Here is a 24249-nt window from a genome sequence, read left to right on the forward strand (position 1 = left end):
CTATGAACCAGTCTCTATGTGTAGGTGCGTAAATTCCAGGCTTTACCCCCCACAGCATATTACCCGTATACAGTCTTCTATTGTATAAGGTCGCAGTCTTGCCGGTAAGACCCATTTCCGTCTTATAGGTGACCTAGCTCACTACTCATTATACCACCTGAGTTAGATATTTACATGATTGAGGTAGTGAAAGCTGCTCCTTCGTCAGCTTCCGACAGTGACTTCAGTCAATGATCTAAAAGCAAGTGTCTGGGCCACCATACAATCAAATCTTACAAACATCTGGTTTGCGATTAGTGGGACTATCATTTGTTTTTCTACAGGCCAATGACCCAACASACCTCCAGGCTGTGTAAGGGCTATTTGACCAAGAAGGAGAGTGATGGAATACTGRATCAGATGACCTGGCCTCCACAATCACCCGACCTCAACCCAATTGATATGGTTTGGGATGAGTTGGACCGCAGAATGAAGGAAAAGCATCCAACAAGTGCTCAGCATATGTCGGAACTTCTTCAGGACTGTTGGAAGAGCATTCCAGGTAAAGCTGGTTGAGAGAATGCCAAGAGTGTGCAAAGCTGTCATCAATGCAGAGGGTGGCTACTTTGAAAAAACTAAAATAGAAAGATTTTTTGATTTGTTTAACACTTTTTTGGTTACTACATGTTKCATATGTGTTATTTTATATGTTGGATGTCTTCACTATTATTCTACAATATAGAAAATAWAAAWAATAAATTAAAACTACATACAGAGCCTTCGGAAAGTATTCAGACCCCATTACRTTTTCCACATTTTGTTACGTTACAGCCTTATTCAATAATGTATGACATCGTTTTTTCCCCTAACCACTCTACACACAATATGACAAGGCAAAACAGGTTCAGAAATTTTAGCTAATTTAATAAAAAGAAACTGAAATAAAACATTTACATAAGTATTCAGACCCTTTACTCAGTACTTTGTTGAAGCACCTTTGGCAGCGATTACAGCATCGAGTCTTCTTGGGAATGACGCTACAAGCTTGGCACAGCTGTATTTGAGGAGTTACTCCCATTCTTCTCTGCAGATCCTCTCAAACTCTGTCAGGTTAGATGGGGAGCGTTGCTGCACAGCTATTTTCAGGTCTCTCCAGAGATGTTCGATCGGGTTCAAGTCCGGCCTCCAGTCCTGCGCTGTCTTGGCTGTGTGCTTAGCGTCGTTGTCCTGTTGGAAGGTGAACCTTCGTCCCAGTCTGAGGTCCTGAGAGCTCTGGAGCAGGTTTTCATCAAGGATCTATCTGTACTTTGCTCCGTTTATCTTTGCCTTGACCCTGACTAGTCTCCCAATCCCTGCCGCTGAAAAACATCATGCTTCACCGTAGGGATGGTGCCAGGTTTCCTCCAGACGTGACACTTGGCATTCAGGCCAAGGAGTTCAATCTTGGTTTCATCAGACCAGAGAATCTTGTTTCTCATGGTCTWAGAGTCCTTTAGGTGCCTTTTGGCAAACTCCAAGRGGGCTGTCATGTGCCTTTTACTGATGAGTGGCTTCCGTCTGGCCACTCTACCATAAAGGCCTGATTGGTGGAGTGCTGCAGAGATGGTTGTCCTTCTGGAAGGTTCTCCCATCTCCACAGAGGAACTCTGTCAGTGACCATCGGGTTCTTGGTCACCTCCCTGACCAAGGCCCTTCTCCCCCGATTGCTCAGTTTGGCCAGACAGCCAGCTCTAGGAAGAGTTTTGGTGGTTCCAAACRTCTTCCATTTAAGAATGATGGAGGCCATTGTGTTGTTGGAAGATCTCCAATGCTGCAGAAATGTTTTGCTACCCTTCCCCAGATCGGTGCCTCGACACAATCCTGTCTCGGAGCTCTACGGAGAATTCCTTCAACCTCATTTATTTTTTGTTGTTGCTCTAAACATGCACTGTCAACTGTGTTACCTTATATAGACAGGTGTATGCCTTTCCAAATCATGTCCAATGAATTGAATTTACCACAGGTGGACTACAGTCAAGTTGTAGAAACATCTCAAAGTTGATCAATGGAGCTCAATTTCGAGTCTCATAGCAAAGGGTCTGAATACTTACGTAAATAAGGTATCTGTTTATTTTGTATAAATTTGCTAACATTTCTAAAAACCTGTTTTKGCTTGGTTATTATGGGGTACTGATGAGTAAAAACATTTATTTAATCAATTTTAGAATAAGGCTGTAACGTTACAAAATGTAGAAAAAGTKAAGAGGTCTGAATACTTTCCGAAGGCACTGTATATATACATAATCTATCTATATTTCACTYAACCAATACTTTTCCCATACAAGACGACAGCCCTCCAATGTCAAGTCCCCTATACCTTTAATAACAATCCGGCGTGCCAGAGTGCCCTCTGGGCGTTTGTCCATTCGTATATTCAGAGCGTTTTGCTCTCGGGAGCGTTCAGAGTGCACACTGGATGCTCTGGCCGAGGAGTAGGGTTGATCCGAGCGTTCTGGCCTTACAACAGCAGTCAAGCACCCAAACTAACTGGCTAACGTTGGCTTGCTTGCTASCTACTTCCAGATACAATCGAAAGAACACCTCACTCTGACCATTTTACTCGCACTAACAGAGCTGGTTAGGCTGTTTTCATGTTATCCAGAGCATTGGTGACTAACTGTGCTGCTGGCAACAGTTGAATCACTATTTTTTGACGATGTTTAGTGACACCGGCCCTATTCAATGGGTGCTGAGCCTTAGTAAATTTGTCAGTTATTTTTCGCTCTCGCACACTCAGACGAGAACGCTCTGAAATCGGAGTAGARAGCCAGAGTGAATTTACGAACACACCCCATGTGTGTGCTGAGAGAATACATAATCCCAAGGGCCTTGTTAGTCATTGATGCCAGCAAAGGAAAGGACAACACACACAAAAGGCTGATAAAATATGGTTTTATTACTTTGTCCTTGTTACATTGCATAATAAAAGAAACCAGTTCGTAAAAAGCGCTTCCCTTGGAAAGTATTAAAACACACATGCCGGACAGCACTGGGGGTCTGAGGTGAAGCTGGGAAAGAGAAATCAGAATCCCCATTTACACCTGATACTAACATGCGTCCTTTGTCCTGATCTTGTCCACATTCCGATTGTGCCCAAAATGTTTTCAGGTGTAGCCGATTAAAAGACGCATTGTGATCAGATATTCCTGACCACCTCTGGAGGTAGGCCTCATAAAAGGCATTATGAGTGCTGGTAACACTAACGCTGAAGGTAACACTAACGCTAAGCCCTCACTTTAGATTAGGTACAAACTAATGATTACTAAATGGTTTATAAGGACCTATATTAAACATCTTATTAATTATCTTATGAATCATTAATACATCAGTTAAAATATAAAAGTTTATAAATGTGTGAATAATTAGGTTACTAACATTTACAAATGTGGGCGTAATGACTAAGTGTGAGGAAACTGTTTGTAAATGCCTTATGACAAAACCAACAGGGCAAAATTGGTTGAAATTTAATTGTAACCAGTTTTGCCAGCGCTGAAGTATTATTTAAGTAAGCAAGTTGGCTGGCACAAATCCAAGCCAGTCAGCAGACACAGTGCTGTTGTGGACATAAGTCTATGAAAGGTTTTCTAGAGGTGTTACGGAGTGCTTATGGATGTATTATGTAAACCTTATTTAGAGCCCACTTGTTTTCCCCCATCCATAAACACACACTGAAGAGGAAGACCATACATGCACTTTGGTGCTGACATCTTGTAAAATAAAGACAGGGAATACTTGTGCAGAGAAAACCATGCACTCCCTCATGTGACATATAATAGTGACCCAATTCCATTTCGACCCCAAGTCTAGTTCCCTTAATGCCCACCTAACAAAACGCTTCCCCTATATCTTTACTGGGAAGAGTTAATGCAATTAAAATGGTATTTCTCCCTCAACTGTTATACAGTACATATTTATTTCTGACAAAGTCCCTTAATAATCAACTGGACTCGATTATAAACCCATTTATTTGGGAATTCAAAGCACACAGGATAAGTAAAAACCTTTTAAAATCTAAATTGGAAGAAGGATTGTTACTATTGGACTGCAAATACCCACTCTGTCACGTTTTGGCTCGATGACGCTGCTGTATTGTCCTGCTAGATTGATATGGAGTGCGAGGACTGCTACCCCTACCCAATTTGTGCAGTGATTATGTCCCGTATACGCCTTGAGACATCGGTTTATAGACCCGATCCCATTGTATATAGCACATTTCGTATCTGGAAGCAAGTTAAGGTACATTTTGACCTCAGACCAATGTAATTTCTACTCCCAATAGTGGGAAATCCTTCCTTTGCACCCTCCAACTTAGACAATAATTTTATCGCTGGGCAGAGGTTGGGATCCATAACGTAGGGAATTTATACCTAGATGGGATCTTTGCCATAGGCCCAGCCAATCAGAATGATTTTATATCTACAAAAAGGGCTTTATTACAGACAGAAATACCCCTCAGTTTCATCAGCTTTCTGGGTGGCTGGTATCAGACGATCCCGCAGGTGAAGAAGCCAGATGTGGTCCTGGGCTGACATGGTTACACGTGGTCTGGGGTTGTGAGGCCGGTTGGATATATTGCCAAATTGTCAAAAATTACGTTGGAGGCAGCTTATGGTAGAAATATTAATGCTCTGGCAACCATTCCTGCAGTCAGCATGCCAATTGCATGTTCCCTCAATCTGTGGCATGGCGTTGTGTTACAAAACTGCACATTTTAGAGTGGCCTTGTCTTGTCCCCAGCACAAGGTGCACCTACGTAATGATCATGCGGTTTAATCAGKTTCTTGATATGCCACACCTGTCAGGTGGATGGATTTTCTTGGCAAAGGAGAAATGCTCATTAACAGAGATGTAAACAAATTTGTGCACAACATTTGAGAGAAATAAGCTTTTTCTGCATATGGAACATTTCTGGGATCTTTTATTTCAACACTTTACATGTTGCGTATATATATATACATGTTTGTTCAGTATAAGAAAACATCTACCTGCATTCGAGAATGTCAAACCTTCCATGTTTGATGGGTGCATTAAACTGTGCTCAGGATCAGACKAACTGATATCTCGTTTATATGACACATTTCAGTCCGTCTACCCACCCTCCACAGATCCTACTAAAGCAAAGTGGGAGGAAGAGCTGGACACCGAAATACCTGTGGCAGACTGGGAGGTTACCTTAGAATACATCAATACCCATTCAATTTGAGGGCTCCTGAGTGGCGCAGCMGTCTAAGGCACTGCATCTCAGTGCTAGAGGCATCACTACAGACCCTGGTTAGATTCCAGGCTGTATCACAACCGGCCGTGATTGGGAGTCCCATAGGGCGGGCGCACAAATGGCCCATCATCGTCCGGGTTAGGGTTTGGCCGGGGTAGGCTGTCATTGTAAATAAGAATTTGTTCTTAACTGACTTGCCTAGTTAAATAAATCAAAAATATATAATAATATACTCCAGGCATTGTTTGATACAATTTAAGGACTTTAAACTTTTTATTTATTTATTTTACCAGGTAAGTTGACTGAGAACACATTCTCATTTACAGCAACGAATTYGGGAATAGTTACAGGGGAGAGGAGGGAGATGAATGAGCCAATTGTACAGTACACTTATCTAAGACAAAGTTACATAGGATTTACCCCAAAGGGGAAGGAAGCAAGTAGGGTGGGTGGGCTTATCCTTTTGGGGGGTATCCAAACTTCTTTGTTTGTTGATTGAATTAAGTCCGGGTTTGACCTTTTCTTCCCCTTTRCATACTATTTATGATATATCTACTTTGTTTAAACATGTCAATCTGATAAATTATTTGTTACTGTTATCGTATGTGTTCAAAAGGAGCTATCAAAAGGATTTGTACATTTGTAAACTTGAATCTTCATTTAAATATGAAACATATTTGAAACACAAAGCCCCAACGAGAGGGAAGYGCTAGAGGCTTGTTAAGTTAGAAGGCATGAGCCAGTGTCACGGTAACCGAGCCGTTTCTGGGTGTAGAGCCTATCTGGAGAGGTTGCGTGAAGGAGGCGGCTTTCATCATACAAGCCCCACCTCCTGCCAGACAGCAGTAAACCCAAACACTCAGGGTGAGGGAGGGGCTGGCCTCTGTCGCCTTGAGAACCGTTGGAAGTATGGCAGGGATGGAGAGGGGCTGGGAAAGATTTGGGATGTCCCCGGTCACCACCTGGTTCTCTACCAACCACTCGTTACCTGTACAACACAGGAAATAGTTAGGCAATATCCTATTTAATGGCACACATACAGTCAACTCATCATAGAATAATATAATATATAAAATAACGGATAACAAGCACACATTTCACTCTACCAAGACATAATATCTTAACACAACATAAATGGTAGTAGTAMCTGTCGACAGACTGGGAAGCAACGACAATTTTTCGTCCCTAATAATTTGGACAAATCACGAATCACCAGTCATGCTTCTAAAATGCGCCACCATGTTTAAACAAATTCACCCTCAACCAGCATGTTAGTGTCAAAAGACTGTCGTTGACTCACTGTTTGCTTATCAATCAAATTTAATGACTGCATTTAAAAAGCCCTACCATCCACTGATATTCCCTCAGAGAGCGAGAGAGAAACAAAGACAGAGTGACAGAGATAAAGAGAGCTGCCTGACTTCCTGGCTGGCTCTGCTGAGTAATATACAGGAAATGTGGTGGGCTGTTACTCTATAGGGTTGAGTCACAGAAAGAACTAAACATCCATACTTTCTTGGGACTGTGAACGCTCACTGACTATGGCCGCGTCCCAAATGACATTACTTTTGACCAGGGCCCATAGGMCTTTGGTCAAAAGTAGTGCTACAGTATACAGTGCATTTGCAAAGTATTCAGACCCCTTCCCTTTTTCTCCATTGTTACTTTACAGCCTTATTCATCAATCTACACACAATACTGCATAATGACATTGCGAACAAACAAACAAAACATGTTTGCAAAGTATTGAGGCTTTACTATGAGACTCAAAATTGAGCTCAGGTGCATTCTGTTTCCATTGATCATCCTTGAGAGGTTTTTACAATTTGATTGGAGTCCACCTGTGGTAAATTCAATTGATTGGACATGATTTGGAAAGGCACACACCTATCTATATAAGGTCTTACAGTTGACAGTGCATGTCAAAGCAAAAACCAAGCCATGAGGTCAAAGGAATTGTCCGTAGAGCTCCGAGACAGGATTGTGTCGAGGCACAGATCTGGGGACGGATACCAAAACATTTCTGCAGCATTGAAGGTCCCCAAGAACGCAGTGGCCTCCATCATTCTTAAATMGAAGAAGTTTGGAACCACCAAGACTCTTCCTAGAGATAGCCGCCCGGCCAAACTGAGCAATGGGGGAGAAGGACCTTGGTCAGGGAGGTGACCAACAACCCCATGGTCATACTGACAGAGCTCTAGAGTTCCTCTGTGGAGAWGGGAGAACCTTCCAGAAGGACAACATCAATGCAGCACTCCACCAATCAGACCTTTATGGTAGAGTGGCCAGAGGGAAGCCACTCCTCAATAAAAGGAACATGACAGCCCGCTTGGAGTTTGCCAAAAGGCACCTAAAGGACTCTCAGACCATGAGAAACAAGATTCTCTGGTCTGATGAAACCAAGATTGAACTCCTTGGCCTGAATGCCAAGCACATTTATGGCCTGAATGCCAAGCTTCACGTCTGGAGGAAACCTAGCACCATCCCTACTGTGAAGTATGGTGTTGGCAGCATCATGCTGTGTGGATGTTTTTCAGTGACAGGGACTGGGATCGAGGGAAAGATGAACGGAGCAAAGTACAGAGAGATCCTTGATGAAAACCTGCTCAGGACTTCAGACTGGGGCGAACGTTCACCTTCCAACAGGACAATGACCCTAAGCACAGAGRCAAGACAACGCAGAAGTGGCTTCAGGATAAGTCTCTGAATGTCCTTGAGTGGCCCAGCCAGAACCCGGACTTGAAACCGATCAAACATCTCTGGAGAGACCTGAAAATAGCTGTGCAGCAACGCTCCCCATCCAACCTGACAGAGGTCGAGAGGATCTGCAGAGAAGAATGGGAGAAACTCCCCAAATACAGGTGTGCCAAGCATGTAGCGTCATACCCGAGGCTGTAATCACTGCCAAAGGTGCGTCAACAAAGTACTGCGTAAAACAAAATACATTTGCAAAAATGTCTAAAAAACAGTTCTCTTTGTATTGTGTGTAGATTGATGAGGAAATAAATCAATGTAATCCATTTTAGAATAAGGCTGCAACGTAACAAAATGTGGAAAAGGGGTCTGAATACTTTCCAAATGCACTTTATGTAGGGAATAGGATGCTATTTGGGACGCTCCCATAGTCCCAACCCACAGGTTCCTGCAGCAGCTAACAACTTATAGGTGCTGTGTTCTTTCATTTGTCATTTCAAGTTAACCGTGTTCATACAGGTTGTGCTTTTAAATGTCCTCAGGCTCCCAGTGGAGACATTTAGAGGAAAATGGGATCTAAAATACTTGTTTTGACYCTGTGCATGGCTAACTTGACCGACTATGATTCCTGTTCCTTCATTGATCCAATAAATAGTATTATTTTTTAACCTAGATCGTATATTTCATAGACAGCAAGGCTTCTCCTCTTATCAAAATGAGCCTTGTTGAATTCATTGTTGAATTCAATTTAATTATGTGGTCCCTTGTATTCTTGTGGTCYTGAATGTAGTAAATGTATACATTTAAATCATTAGAACCTGAGGTGGCATTTGCAATCAATTGAGGGCCACACAACCTCAATMACTTTATTACTTTTGATCAAAGCACAAATTATTGAACTTCACAAATAGTGGAAATAATTGATCAAGTAATTGACAAAGTGAGGTGTCCCGTCAATCCAYCAGGATAGAATATCATTGACACAAAACCCCACTAACGCTGGTAGAACATCACTTRAACTCAGAGAACTGACGATGGGAGTCAATAAGGCCATTCACTGATGCTGTGAACGCTTCAAGGCATAGACACGTTAGGCTATTTTGCCCAGTGGCACATTCCAAATATAAAAGATTGGAGTTTAGGCATCATTCATTGTAAGGGACGGGGCCATTGAACATAAGCTAAACAAATGCCTGGTTAGAGACAGCAGGAGCGGTAGAGTTACTCTCAATGATCGGCTATGAAAAGCCAACTGACATTTACTCCTGAGGTGCTGACCTGTTGCACCCTCGACAACTACTGTGATTATTATTATTTGACCATGCTGATCATTTATGAACATTTGAACATCTTGGCCATACTCTGTTATAATCTCCACCCGGCACAGCCAGAAGAGGACTGGCCACCCCTCATAGCCTGGTTCCGCTCTAGGTTTCTTCCTAGGTTTTGGCCTTCCTAGGGAGTTTTTACCTAGCCACCGTGCTTCTACACCTGCATTGCTTGCTGTTTGGGGTTTTAGGCTGGGTTTCTATACAGCACTTTGAGATATCAGCTGATCTAAGAAGGGCTATATAAATACATTTGATTTGATTTAGAGAGAGACAGAACAGGAGTGTTTGAAGCTAAGGGCATGTCTGGAAAGAGGGAACAAAGCGAGAGAAAAGATGCAACTACATCAGCCAGCATGTCAATTTGTATTTCAACATATGGTGTGAGAAGGGGGGGGGCTGCTGCCTGGGACAATCTGGCACCATTTCTAAAATATCCTTCACTCCTATCCCAAGGGCTAGGCTGTTGTTTAACCGTTTTAAAAAGATGGGTGTCGCCTGCCAGTGGGTTAGGTGGAGCTATTGAGAAGGCACGGCAAAAAGGGCCTAGGGATTGGGATGCCCCTACGACCCCCGATGTAAGGTTTATTTCATATCCAGGTTTGCTTTGACCTTGAATGGGGGAGTGGAAACTATAATGCCCCTCAAACCACAGCAATTTAACCGGAACACTCACTGGAGCCCATTACAGAACATTCAATTGAAAGGGAATGTTTTAATAATACTCTCTAACTTTTTCCAGCTTGAGGCATGAATGGGAACAGCTTCACAGTCACGTGAACAAGGTTATGTTTCAAAATGTTGACAACATTGTGCTCTACTGAACGTTACACTGGTGTCATTTTCATTACCTTCTGCTGACAGGGTCCAAAAGCTGGGTGCGTCTTCAGTGAGCTTGGTGCCCTCTGGTAGCGATAGCACCAGCTCCAAGTTGACAGTCTGTCCTGGTGACACTGCCAGTGGTGGCATCTTCACCCTAGAAGCAGATTTGGGGAGCTTGGGGACTTTACAAGGTCCAGAGGACTTAGTTGGTGCAGAGTCTACCGCGTCCTCCACTGAAATGGGGAACTACAAGAGAGGGAGAGAAGAGAAACACGTTTCTTTGGTGTTTCTAAAAGAGAAGCTGTATTAAAGAGTCAAAGGAAAAGCAAGCCCCATAACATCTATGGCTTTCCACTTGTTCTCTCTTAAAAAAAGTTTGAGCAGAGGTCCGGTAATTTCAAACCAAAATGTTTTCGGGCAAACGGTACTTTTTTTAATATGAAGGCTTCTGAAACAGATAGATAAATGTTTATTCACACACACACACGCACAATCATGCTCTTTCTGTCACACACACCCCTCACCAGTGACACGGTCTTGGTGTCCAGGTCCAAGACTTTGAGGTGGTGGTTGTTGGTGTCAGCTACATACAGCACCCTGCCCCCCTCCCCGACACACAGGCCACCAGGCTCATTGAAGCTGGACTCAGTCAAGCTTGGCCCTAACACGTCACCAGCTTCCCCTGTCCCAGCCACAACCAGACACTGCCTGGTTTTTGGGTCCACCACTTTGATCTGAAACAAACAAACACAGCAAGGCTAAGAGGGATTTGATTTGTGAGTACTCTATACAACCAGTCCAAACATGCATACACTCTGCCCTGGAGGCCTACTGTCTTCTCAAGAAGCAATCTCCAATCTCACAGCAGAGAATATGAAGGCTTTACATATGAATTGTCTATTGGCTGTTTCAGCGAAAACATCCAATGACACCCCACAAGCTCTTCCTTTGTCACCGGATACTGATGTGAAACCACATGTCCATAAAATACAGTGTAAACATTACGTCTGAAAAACGGACCTTGTGGTTGTAGGAATCCGCCACATAGAGGAGGCCTTGGTCAGGAGCCCAGGCCACACCGAGAGGGTGCTGGAGCTTTGCGTCCACTCCTTTCCCGTCCACGTCCCCAAACGCAAACAGGTTCTGTCCCCAAAAAACACCACATGAACAACATGAGTCACGTTACATGTTTCAATTCATTTCAATGCCACTAGTCATCCATCCATCTAGGGCAGGGGTGTCAAACATACGGCCCAATTGGAGGGGTTCCAATCCGGGCCACAGATTTTMGGGGATATTTTGTTTTTGGGGGGAGGGGGACGACTCAATATACTTTCAAATAACTAAACCAAAATTTAAACTGTGTAGGAAGAATAATAGACCTACATTCATACCGTTTCTTGACTGTCCAGCTCGCTTAATAAATTACTCAAATGAAAGCATTGAAAAGTCACCAAACTATGGATAGAGGAAATGTAGCCCAATTTTCAGTGTGAACCTCGTTGAAGAGTGAATGCGGCCCCTGGGGCAAAATTTGTTTGGCACCCCTGATCTAGGGCCAATTTCGATTCAGCAGCCTTGCCATTTCTCAGAGTATTAGGAATCTGAACTGAGTCAACTATTTGTTAAATGAAGCCTTCTGATTGGCCAGAGTATAAAGATTGACTTGATGATGAAGGATTTCAAAGTGGTACTTGATTGTATTTCAAAGTGGTACTACATTAAGCCTTTCCTCGACGAATCATCTGAAGTTTCTAAAGACAGATTACTCTCATATGTATAAAACTGAAGAAAAAAAACATTGAAAACAATGCTCTGCTTGAGGGAGTTGTGTATTCATTGTACACACCATGTAAAACAGTTTGCTAATGAAAACGAGTGTTTCTTAAAAAGGTCCAATGCAGATGTTTTTATATCAATATCAAATCCTTTCTGGGCAACAATTAAGTACCTTACTGTGATTGTTTTCAATTAAAATTGTCAAAAATAAATAAAAATAGCTTTTTGGCAAAGGGCAATTTCTCTAGCAAGAATTTGTCTAGGATTGTCTGGGAGTGGAGAGGCGAAAATTAGCTGTTATCGGCAGAGAGGTGGAATTCTTTCTTATTGGTCTATTAACTAATTTACCACATGGTGATGTCACCATGGAATGCCAAAAGTCCATCCCACCAAAACAGGTTGAAATTTCAGGCAGTCTTTTCAGAAATATCCTACAAAATGTTATGCTGTTTTCAAATGAAACACAATACTTTGCTCTTGTTAAAGGGAGACCCAACCCGTTGCCGGCAGCAGTGCGATAAGGGACAGAGTGAGAAATGATTGCAGTTAATATGCAGCCATTGTCAATGGTAGAGGATGTCGGCTTCAATACCCTAATGGCATATCTWGAACCAGAATACAAGATGCCATGTTGAAAAACCGTGACGGCCATGATGGAGAAATTGTACAATGATTGTTCTGCATGTACAAAGCGCGAGCCATCAACAAAAGATTGTTGGACGTCTATGAACATCACTGCAACGAGCTTGGAAAATTCCAGAAAATTATGTCATGGCTTCTGATAGGCTAATTATTTTATTTTTTTATTTTACCTTTATTTAACTAGGCAAGCCAGTTAAGAACAAATTCTTATTTTCAATGAAGGCCTAGGAACAGTGGGTTAACTGCCTTGTTCAGGGGCAGAACGACAGATTTTTACCTTGTCAGCTCGGGGATTCGATCTTGCAACCTTTCGGTTACAAGTCCCACGCTCTAACCACTAGGTTACGCTGCCGCCCCTGGCATCATTTGAGTCAATCATTTGAGTCAACTGTGGATGTATTTCAAGGCCTACCTTCAAACTCGGTGCCTCTTTGCCTGACATCATGGGAAAATCAAAAGAAATCAGCAAAGACCTCAGAAAATAAATTGTAGACCTCCACAAGTCTGGTTCATCCTTGGGAGCAATTTCCAAATGCCTGAAGGTACCACGTTCATCTGTACAAAAAAATAGTACGCAAGTATAAACACCATGGGACCACACAGACGTCATACCGCTTAGGAAGGAGATGAACGTACTTTGGTGCGAAAAGTGCGAATCAATCCCAGAACAACAGCAAAGGACCTTGTGAAGATGCTGGAGGAAACAGGTACAAAAGTGATCTATATATCCACAGTAAAATGAGTCCTATATCAACATAACCTGAAAGGCCGTCAGCAAGGAAGAAGCCACTGCTCCAAAACCGCCATAAAAAAGCCAGACTACGGTTTGCAACTGCACATGGGGACAAAGATCGTACTTTCTGGAGAAATGTCCTCTAGTCTGATGAAACAAAAATAGAACTGTTTGGCCATAATGACCATCATTATGTTTGGAGGAAAAAGGGGGAGGCTTGCAAGCCAAAGAACACCATCCCAACCGTGAAGCACGGGGGTGGCAGCATCATGTTGTGGGGGTACTTTGCTGCAGGAGGGAAATGATGTTGATATATTGAAGCAACATCTCAAGACATCAGTCAGGAAGTTAAAGCTTGGTCGCAAATATGTCTTCCAAATGGACAATGACAATGGCATACTTCCAAAGTTGTGGCAAAATGGCTTAAAGACAACAAAGTCAAGGTATTGGAGTGGCCATCACAAAGTCCTGACCTCAATCCCATAGAAAATTTGTGGGCAGAACTGAAAAAGCATGTGCGAGCAAGGAGGCCTACGAACCTGACTCAGTTACACCAGCTCTGTCAGGAGGAATGGGCCAAAATTCACCCAACTTATTGTGGGAAGCTTGTGGAAGGCTACCCGAAACGTTTCACCCAAGTTAAACAATTTAAAGGGAATGCTACCAAATACTAATTGAGCGCATGTAAACTTCTGACCCACTGGGAATGTGATGAAAGAAATAAAAGCTGAAATAAATCATTCTCRCTACTATCATTCTGACGTTTCACATTCTTAAAATAAAGTGGTGATCCTAACTGACCTAAGACAGGGAACTTTTACTAGGATTAAATGTCAGGAATTGTGAAAAACTGAGTTTAAATGTAGTTGGCTAAGGTGTATGTAAACTTCCGTCTTCAACTGTACGTCCGCATTGTGTACATCTGTCATGTTTCCGAGGGGATCCTTTTTAAAGAGCTATCATTGATAGCGTCGATGTGGATGGCGAGGTGCTCCCTCTCGTTTCCTGAAGTCCACTCCACTCCTTTGTTTTGTCGACATTGAGTGAGAGGTTATTTTCCTGGCACCACACTCCCAGGGTCCTCACCTCTCTGTAGGCGGCCTCATCATTGTTGGTAATCAGACCTACTACTGTTTAGTTGTCTGCCAACTTGATGATTGAGTTGGAGGCGTGCGTAGCCACACAGTCATGGGTGAACAGGGAATACAGGAGGGGGCTGAGCACTCACCCTTGTGAGGCCCCTGTGTTGACGATCAACAAAGTGGTTGGTGTTGTTTTCTACCTTCACCACCTGGGGGCGGCACATCAGGAAGTCCAGGACCCAGTTGCACAAGGTGGGGTTCAGTCGCAGGGCCCCGAGCTTAAAAGATGAGCTTGGAGGGTAATATGGTGTTGAATGCTGAGCTATAGTCAATGAACAGCATTCTTACAAAGGTATTCCTCTTGTCCAGATGGGATAGGTCAGTGTGCAGTGCAATGGCGATTGCATCGTCTGTGGACCTATTGGGGCGGTAAGCCCCTAAGTGGGTCTAGGGTGTCAGGTAAGGTAGAGGTGATTTGATCCTTAACTAGCCTCTCAAAGCACTTCATGATGACGTAAGTGAGTGCTACGGGGCGATGGTCATTTAGTTTAGCTACCTTTGCTTTCTTGGGTACAGGAACAATGGTGGACATCTTGAAGCAAGTGGGGACAGCAGACTGGGATAGGGAGAGATTGAATATGTCCATAAACACTCCAGCCAGCTGGTCTGCGCATGCTCTGAGAACGCGGCTAGGGATGCAGTCTGGGCCGGAAGCCTTGCGAGGGTTAACACTCTTAAATGTCTTACTCACGTCGGCCACGGAGAAGGAGAGCCCACAAGCGGGCCGCGATGGTGGCACTGTTATCCTCAAAGCGGGCATTTAGCTTGTCCGGAAGCAAGACCTCAGTGTCCCCGACGTGGCTGGTTTTCCTTTTGTGGTCCGTGATCGTCTGTAGACCCTGCCACATACGTCTCGTGTCTGGGCCGAAGAATTGCGACTCTACTTTGTCTCTATACTGACCTTTTGCCTGTTTGATTGCCTTACGGAAGGAATAGCGACACGGTTTGTATTCTGCCATATTCCCAGTCACCTTGCCATGGTTAAATGCGGTGGTTCGCACTTTCAGATTTGCACGAATGCTGCCATCTATCCACGGTTTTTGGTTAGGGAGGGTTAATAGTCACAGTGGGTACAACATCTCCTATACACTTCCTGATAAACTCAGTCAGTGTATCCATGTATTCGTTGATGTTATTATCAGAGGCTACCCGGAACATATCCCAGTACGCATGATCAAAATAATCTTAAAGCGTAGATTCCGATTGATCAGACCAGCGTTGAATCGTTCTGAGCACGGGTACTTCCTGTTTGAGTTTCTGCCTATAGGAAGGGAGAAGCAAAAGGGAGCTGTGATCAGATTTGCCGAAGGGGGGGCGGGGGAGGGCCTTGTAGGCATCCCAAAAGTTGGAGTAGCAGTGGTCGAGTGTTTTAGCAGCGCAAATACTACAGTCAATGTGTTGATAGAACTTCAGTAGCGTTTTCCTTAAATTTGCTTTGTTAAAAACCCCAGCTACAATAAATGTCGCCTCAGGATGTGGTTTCCAGTTTGCATAAAGTCCAGTGAAGTATACACGGCTGTGACTATAACCGAAGAGAAATCGCTTGGGAGGTAATACGGTCGGCATTTGATTGTGACGTATTCTAGGTCGGATGAACAGAAGGACTTGACCATGAGTGGCTAATCGTGAAACATACACCCCTGCTTTTCTTCTTCACGGAGAGTTCTTTATTCTTGTCTGCACGATATACTGAGAAACCAGCTGGCTGTATAGACAAAGACAGTATATACCCAGAGAGCCATGTTCTCATGAAATAAAGTGTGATAAGGTGCGTCTCGGTGAGAGGTGGAGGAGTCAGGCGCAGGAGAGCAGGGATTTCTGAGAAGCATGTTTAATATATAATTATATATACATAGTCCACCAATACAAAATTGGCACAGACGAAAATCCAAAACTACGCTCTCGAAGGAACAGAAACTCGTGCCAACACACGGAGGAACAACCACAATTCCGACACTACATACAAGTGCCTAAATAGTGAAAAAAAAATACAGAAACTCGTAACTCGCACGGAGGAACAAACACAGTTCCGAAACTTAACTGCACGTACGTAATAACGAAAACAAGAAACATCAAAGATAATCGAGCGCAAATACACACAAGCTTAATCCCGCACGAAATAAGGCAGGTAACAGGTGCCCTATATACACACAGAAATAAACGCAATTGAAACCAGGTGTGAAAAGGAACACAGACAAAACAACCAGAAAAGGAAAAAGGGATCGGTGGTGGCTAGTAAACCGGCGACGCCGAGCGCCGCCCGAACAGGGAGAGGAGTTATCTTCGGTAGAAGTCGTGACAATAAAGTATGTTACAATCCCTGGAAGGAGATTCTCGCCCTGAGCTTGTCTACATTTTTATCCAGAGACTGAACATTAACTAGTAATATACTCGGAAGCAGTGGATGGTGTGCGCGTCTCGTTAGTTGGACTAGAAGTCCACTCTGAATACCTCTTCTCCCCCGGCGGTGTATTGGAATCAGTTCGTATTCCCAGTCATAATGCTGGTGAGTTACCACCGCTCAAAATGTCTTTCCGGCAGTATGTAATAACACAAACAATTCCCTGGACTAATAATGTAAGAAATAACACACACAAAAACGAAATACTGCAAAGTATCTGTCAGCGCCATCTTTATATTTAAATGTTTATTTAACTAGGCAAGTCAGTTAAGATCAAGTTCTTCTTTACAATGACGGCTTAACCCGGACGACGATGGGCCAATTGTGCGCCGCCCTATGGGACTCCCAATCACGGCCGGTTGTGATACAGGGTCTGTAGTGTCGCCTCTAGCACTGAGATGCAGTGCCTTAGACCGCTGCGCCACTCGGGAGCCCCATCTTGCTTTATTAACCATAAAGAATCACTGCTGTCATCGCTGCGAAAGGTCCTTTTACAGAGTACTGACTCAGGGGTGTGAATACTTACAGTACCAGTCAAACGTTTGTCTGCARCTACTCATTCAAGGGTTTTTATTTATTTTTACTATTTTCTACATTGTAGAATAATAGTGAAGACATCACAACTATGAAATAACAGATAAGGAATCATAACCAAAAAGGTGTTAAACTAATCCAAATATATTTTAGATTTTTCGAAGTAGCCACCCTTTGCCTTGATGACAGGCATCAAGGCATTCTCTCAACCAGCTTCACCTGGAAGGCTTTTCCAACAGTCTTGAAGGAATTCCCACATATGCTGAGCACTTTTTGGCTGCTTTTCCTTCACTCTGTGGTCCAACTCATCCCAAACCATCTCAATTATCAGATACTCAGATACTCTTCCTTGGGTCCAGCAGAATTAAGGCAGTTATACAATTTTAAAAACAAACATTAAAACCAAGAGTGTTTTCTATCCAAATCTACCAATTATATGCATATCCTAGCTTCTGGGCCTGAGTAACAGGCAGTTTACTTTGGGCACACTTCTCATCCAGACATCGAAATACTGCCCCCAAGCCATAAGAAGTTAATTATTAATTAATAAATCCTCTACAGGATCGGTGGGTCCCCCATGGGACAGTTGAGCTAACGTAGGCTAATGCGATTAGCATGAGGTTGTAAGTAACATAGACATATCTGATATTGGCAGAAAGCTTAAATTCTTGTTAATCTAACTGCACTGTTCAATTTACAGTAGCTATTACAGTGAAAGAATACAAMGCTATTGTTTGAGAAGAGTGTACAGTTATGAACTTGAAGTTATTAATAAACCAATTAGGCACATTTGAGCAGTCTTAATACAACATTTTGAACAGAAATGCAAAGGTTCACTGGATCAGTCTAAAACTTTGCACATGCACTGCTGCCATCTAGTGGCCAAAATCTAAATTGCGCCTTGGCTGGAATAATACATTATGGCCGTTCTCTTGCATTTCAAAGATGGTACAAAAAATATATATATATTTTTAAACGCATGGTTTGTGCTTTGTATTATCTTGTACAAGATCTAATGTGTTATATTCTCCTACATTCATTTCACATTTCCACAAACTTCAAAGTGTTTCCATTCAAATGGTATCAAGAATATGCATATCCTTGCTTCAGATCCTGAGCTTTGGGTAGATTTGGGTATGTKATTTTATGCAAAAATGTATTTTCATCTCCTGCTTCAGAAAACAAGAGTGACGCAACAAAGAAATCCTATTGGTTTGACTGTAGTGGAATTTGGGGAATTTAAATAAATAGCCATATCTCCTTGTGAGCATGCTCCCATTATAAAAATATTCAATTTCAAAAGGTTTGGAAACTTGCCACGACTGTCAACTAAACTTACAACAAATGTTACATGGCGCTAGTAATGCTTTTCAAATCTTGTCACGACAGATGCTGTAATAATTCAGTCACTGCTCCAATTAAATCGTAAAAAAACTCCCTAGTTGCTTGTTTTTTGTAGCCCCTACGGCACAATGATATGGTTTGTCCTTCCTTTATAAAGAACCAGATCTGTGGGGAGGAAGACAAAGTGCTGAGAGAGAACACTGCCTCACAGAGCGCTGAGCGAGCGCTGAGCGCTGCGCCTGTAATCAAGTTCTCCCTCCACCAGCCCCCTGCACCCTCGCCCTATTTAGAGAGAACAAGGCCCATAGGTGCCATTTGGGATGCACCCCTACTGTATAGTGTTTGTCGGGCTCAGGAGAGAACAGCCTAACATCAAGGATCAGCTTAAAAGTATAAATCTTCATCTTTAGGTGAAAGGGGGTCAAAACTGCTCTGACCCTGGATCAGTGTCTAGGGGTGGCGTCATTCTACTAAGTGTGGGGAACTGGAACTGCAACACTTGAACCATTGAGAGTCCCCAGTTGACATTGATACTAATATATTGAGATGAAAATGTACAGCGGATTCCTTTGGGGTTGCAACTAGATTGTGCCCAGAAACATTGGTTTGGATTTAATTTTGGATTCATGAGCAAAAAACAAAACATACAACCCAGTGTCCCAATCCTTGACACTCAGAAATACCTCTAAGAATAAGTAGATGTTACCCCATAGATATAGAAGACTATTGTTCTTTCTATATTGTCTATGGGTTACCCCTAACCACTGATACGGGCTCAGATATTTTTTCCTCCTAAGGGTTAAGGTTAAGATTGGGGTTATGGTATTGTGATGTGTGGTTAGGGGAATCTTTTTCCTTGAACCCCCCCCCCCCCCCCTATCCATTCTATCACAGGACTGACTCACCAGGGGGTCTCTCTCGCCCCCCACCAGCAGTTTGACGGCGCCGTCCTTCAGCGCCAGGGAGCGCACAGTGCTGCTCTCACTGTCGGCCACGTACAGACACCCCCAGGGCTCCTCCGGAGCTGGGGCCAGGCCCGAGGGCTGGGCAAAGCCGGCCTTGTGGGGGTAGGCGTTGTTGCGATTCTCCTCGTTGCCACTGCCGGCGAAGCGTACACACGTCCCCGCTTTGGACTCGCTGGAGGGAGTTGTCATGTTGTTAATATTGTCATCTGTGTGTATGTAGCCTATGTGATCCAGTGGTTAGTTCCGCGGAACCTGGCACACATGTATACCAGTCGGCATGGGTTCGAATCCGACCCATGCCCTTCTGACACATAATATCGCCTAACTTTCCTGTCCCCTCTTCACCGTCCTCTCTCAATGAATACATAAAACCCTCCAAAATAAAATGATCATCCATCACAGCATTGGATGCAAATTGATAGGCACTAAAGCTTACAGTCAAATCTATGGAATGGTGAAATATCACAACATTGGTCTGTAAACCAATCCTAGCCTCAGGAGCCCCATCGTTTGATCCTAAGGAACTGGATTGGTGTACTTAAGCAATATGGTGCAAGCTCCCCTGACAGTGGATCTGTCACATTATTGGGTTCTCGTTCAGATTTGAAAACTCCAAAAGGGTAGATAGAAGCTAATAGCCTACTTGATTCTAGACTGAATATATGGAAGAACAACATTATCTGGCCCTGAAACAGTTGCCAGTGCACAAAGCAATTATGTGCCAGTCACTCACCTTCTTTTAGGCAGCTTCCCATTTTCCAGGAACAGAGCCCAGATCTGGTGTGTCCCTGCCATGGCCACCCACAGCATGTTATCCTCCTCACCACCTGGAAAGTAACACAGAAATACCCCTTTCACACTACTGAGCGAGCCGGATCGAGCAAAGCCGTGCCATACTGTACTGCTCTGGCCTGATCACACATCCACCTCTCTTTACCAGATCCATTGACTTGATCTGAGATTACCTCAAATAACCAGGAAGGACGGATGGATTTTTAAAAGTTTTTCAGGGCATATACCAGGACCATACACTTGAATACTTTAGATCTGCAACGAAACATTGAGTACACAGGACCCAAATATTTCAGAGCTCGTACAGATGCTATTAGTCATTGGATACAGTCCAAAATAAATCCTTTATATTCAAGCAAAACATCTCCCCTATACTGACATGCTACCCATATCAGCTTAAACAGAGTAATATTTTGCTAGCAAATCTCTATGGSGTCAATTTCACACCTTAAGTATTGAATTCAAAATACAGCCTGGATTCAAACCAGGGTGTCTGTAATGACACCTCTAGCACTGAGATGCAGTGCCTTAGACCGCTGCGCCACTCGGGAGCCCTTTATTAATCAAACCAGTTCTTTAAAGATGCTAAATGTGTTTTGTTTCATTCTCTTTATACCTTTTGGTTGGCTAAATGGTAGAGGCACTAGCAATTTCTTGATAATTGCTGCAATATAGCCTGTTCAAAACTTTGTGAAGGTTTAAACCAGTTCCCAAGTGTTGTGTTTCATTCTGTTGAGCCATTTTCTTTGGCCAAATGAAGTTCAACTGTAATGTTGTATTTGTCACAATATACTATCCAGTTTGTATTTTTCCTATCAGATTGAAAATGAATGAATTAGCCTCCTTTTGTAGCCTACGCCTATATCTGTTTAGCAATAGCCTATCTGACAAGGATAAAGAAATGCATGTCGGTGTCGTAGCATGCCGCCGGCATATCTCCATCTCTTGCTCTCTGGGGCTAGGCCTAAGCTTCTCTTCCTTTATATTTATTTTTTAAACATTAATATCATATAGTGCACGCCTAAGTCTATGCATGCAATGCCCTGATGCATTTAGTGCTCAAATCTCCGACAGCTGAACCAGGACATGGACAATTATTGTTTTAGGAAAGTAAAAACCAACAAAACAATAGTCTATAAAGTTTAACATATGCTACACATTGAAACAAAAAAGTATTTTTGTAATTTGTTATAGGCCATTAAGGAAAAGAAAATGGGGCTCATTTGGCCAATATCCCTTACATTTACATTTACATTTAAGTCATTTAGCAGACGCTCTTATCCAGAGCGACTTACAAATTGGTGCATTCACCTTATGATATCCAGTGGAACAACCACTTTACAATAGTGCATCTAACTCTTTTAAGGGGGGGGGGTTAGAAGGATTACTTTATCCTATCCTAGGTATTCCTTAAAGAGGTGGGGTTTCAGGTGTCTCCGGACATGACATAAATCCCTTGTTTATTGACGGCGCTGGCTGTGTGGGTGGATCCCCTAATGGGTTAAACTAATTTCCATTTTTTAGGAACACAAGCTGACAAGCTCTATTTAACTTCAAGTTACTTCTAGGGATGATTCTTTTTTCGTAATTTTTTTTTTTTAAGGACAACTGATTTCCGAACTCATGTGCTTTTTTTGTTGATAGAATAGTTGCAAGGAAGAACGACAACGTAGGAGGACATACGGGTAATACGGTAAATAAGGACAGGGACAGCTGGCCGAACCAAGACTCGAACCTCTGTCGCCAAGGGATCATTACCGCTCGACCAGACTCRGACACCTAGGGATGCTTCTAACATGCATTGTAAAATGAACTATGCTGCATTCGAAAAGGGATATGCAGACTAATTCAGGCCATCAGTGGAAATGGTACAAGTAGTTCTGTCCCAGAAGCCTTTGTTTGATTCCACTCAGYTAAGGCTAGCAAGCGACCAACGTCACCATTAACATAATGGCCATTGACAACCAACAATAGACCATTTTCTACTATACAAAGCGCCAAATTGTCTAGTGTCTATCAAAAGTGTYTAAATCAAAACCCACATGAAAACATATTTAACAAGATGAAGGATCTAAGAACTTCAAAAGAAAAGGGAGATGCAAACTTCATATTGATAACCTAGATATGGTGAAGTTGATGCAAATTATAAAAAAGAAAAAGGAACTTAACTTAAGGAGAATAATGAAAGCAAAGCATTATGCGAGGTATACCATTTTTTGAGGCTACTTAAACAAATTTTACCACAGACTAAATTAGAAGTTGTAGCTTTACTTTGTTACACAGTCCATAACAATTGACTATGTGCCAAATCCCCACTAAACTTGAACTACACACACATCTCCCATTTACATCTACAATGGCACTGTTGGAGTCATGGCCTGTTCACCCCGCTACCATCTAGAAGGCGGAGACTGTACAGGTGCGTCAAATCTGGGACGGAGAGACTGATAAACAGCTTCTATCTCCAGGCCATCAGACTGTTTGTTAAACAGTCATCACTAGTCAGCCTCCGCCCAGTACCCTGCCATGAACCTTAGTCAACTGTTACTAGCCGGCTACCCAGCACCAGGACTGCTACCCTATGTACTGTACATAGTGTCATTGAACACTGGTCACTTTAATAATATTTACATACTGTTTTACCCACTATATACACACTACCGGTCAAAAGTTTTAGAACACCTACTCATTCAAGGGTTATTATTTTTACTGTTTTCTACATTGTAGAAAACTATGAAATAACACATATGGAATCATGTAGTAACCAAAAAAGTGTTAAACAAAATCAAAATAGATTATGAAAATAATAATAATAATAAGCAAACAAAGTAGCCACCCTTTGCCTTGATGACAGCTTTGCACACTCTTGGCATTCTCTCACCCAGCTTCATGAGGTAGTCACCTGGAATGCATTTCAATTAACAGGTGTGCCTTGTTAAAAGGTAATTTGTGGAATTTATTTCCTTCTTAATGCGTTTGAGCCATTCAGTGGTGTTGTACTAAGGTAGGGGGCTATACAGAAGATAACCCTATTTGGTAAAATACAAAGTCCATATCATGGCAAGAAAAAATAAGCAAAGAGAAACGACAGTCCATCATTACTTTAAGACATGAAGGTCAGTCAATCTGGAAAATTTCAAGAACTTTGAAAGTTTCTTCAAGTGCAGTCGCAAAAACCATCAAGCACTATGATGAAACTAGCTCTCATGAGGACCGCCACAGGAATGGAAGACGCAGAGTTACATCTGCTGCAGAGGATAAGTTCATTAGAGTCACCAGCCTCAGAAATTGCAGCCCAAATAAATACTTSACAGAGTTCAAGTAACAGACACCTCTCAACATCAACTGTTCAGAGGAGACTGTGTGAATCAGGCATTCATGGTCGAATTGCTGCAAAGAAACCACTACTAAAGGACACCAATTAGAAGAAGAGATTTGCTCGGGTCAAGAAACACTAGCAATGGACATTAGACCGGTGGAAATTTGTCCTTTGGTCTGATGAGTCCAAATTTGAGATTTTTGGTTCCAACCGCCGTGTCTTTGTGAGACGTGGTTTGGGTGAACGGATGTATGTATATTTCAAATCGTAAAGCATGGAGGAGGAGGCGTGATGGTGCAGGGGAGCTTTTCTGGTGACACTGTGATTTGTTTAGAATTCAAGTCACACTTAACCAGCATGGCTACAACAGCATTCTGCAGCGATACGCCCTCCCGTCTTGTTCGCGCTTAGTGGGACTATCATTTGTTTTTCAACAGGACAATGACCAAACATACTTCCAGGCATACTTCCTGTGTAAGGGCTATTTTACCAAAAAGGAGAGTGATGAAGTGCTGCATCAG

The 24249-nt window shown here is 42.8% G+C and overlaps 1 protein-coding gene across 2 annotated transcripts in view; it reads right to left on the bottom strand.

The window, feature by feature from the left end:
• Window positions 1-2893: 2893 nt before the first annotated feature.
• The window catches only part of nhlrc2 (NHL repeat containing 2), a 64840-nt gene continuing 43484 nt past the window's right edge, over window positions 2894-24249 (bottom strand). For both annotated transcript variants that reach the window (XM_024005059.2, XM_024005061.2), the window contains 6 exons: window positions 20351-20444; window positions 19558-19789; window positions 11098-11220; window positions 10602-10811; window positions 10107-10323; window positions 2894-6221 (listed from right to left, as the gene is read on the bottom strand). In XM_024005059.2, the coding sequence (XP_023860827.1) occupies window positions 5959-6221; window positions 10107-10323; window positions 10602-10811; window positions 11098-11220; window positions 19558-19789; window positions 20351-20444 (1139 nt within the window). In that variant the 3' untranslated portion in view covers window positions 2894-5958. The remainder of the gene's footprint in view (window positions 6222-10106; window positions 10324-10601; window positions 10812-11097; window positions 11221-19557; window positions 19790-20350; window positions 20445-24249) is intronic.

The sequence above is a fragment of the Salvelinus sp. IW2-2015 genome, linkage group LG17, assembly GCF_002910315.2.
Source record: "Salvelinus sp. IW2-2015 linkage group LG17, ASM291031v2, whole genome shotgun sequence".
NCBI lineage: Eukaryota > Metazoa > Chordata > Actinopteri > Salmoniformes > Salmonidae > Salvelinus > Salvelinus sp. IW2-2015.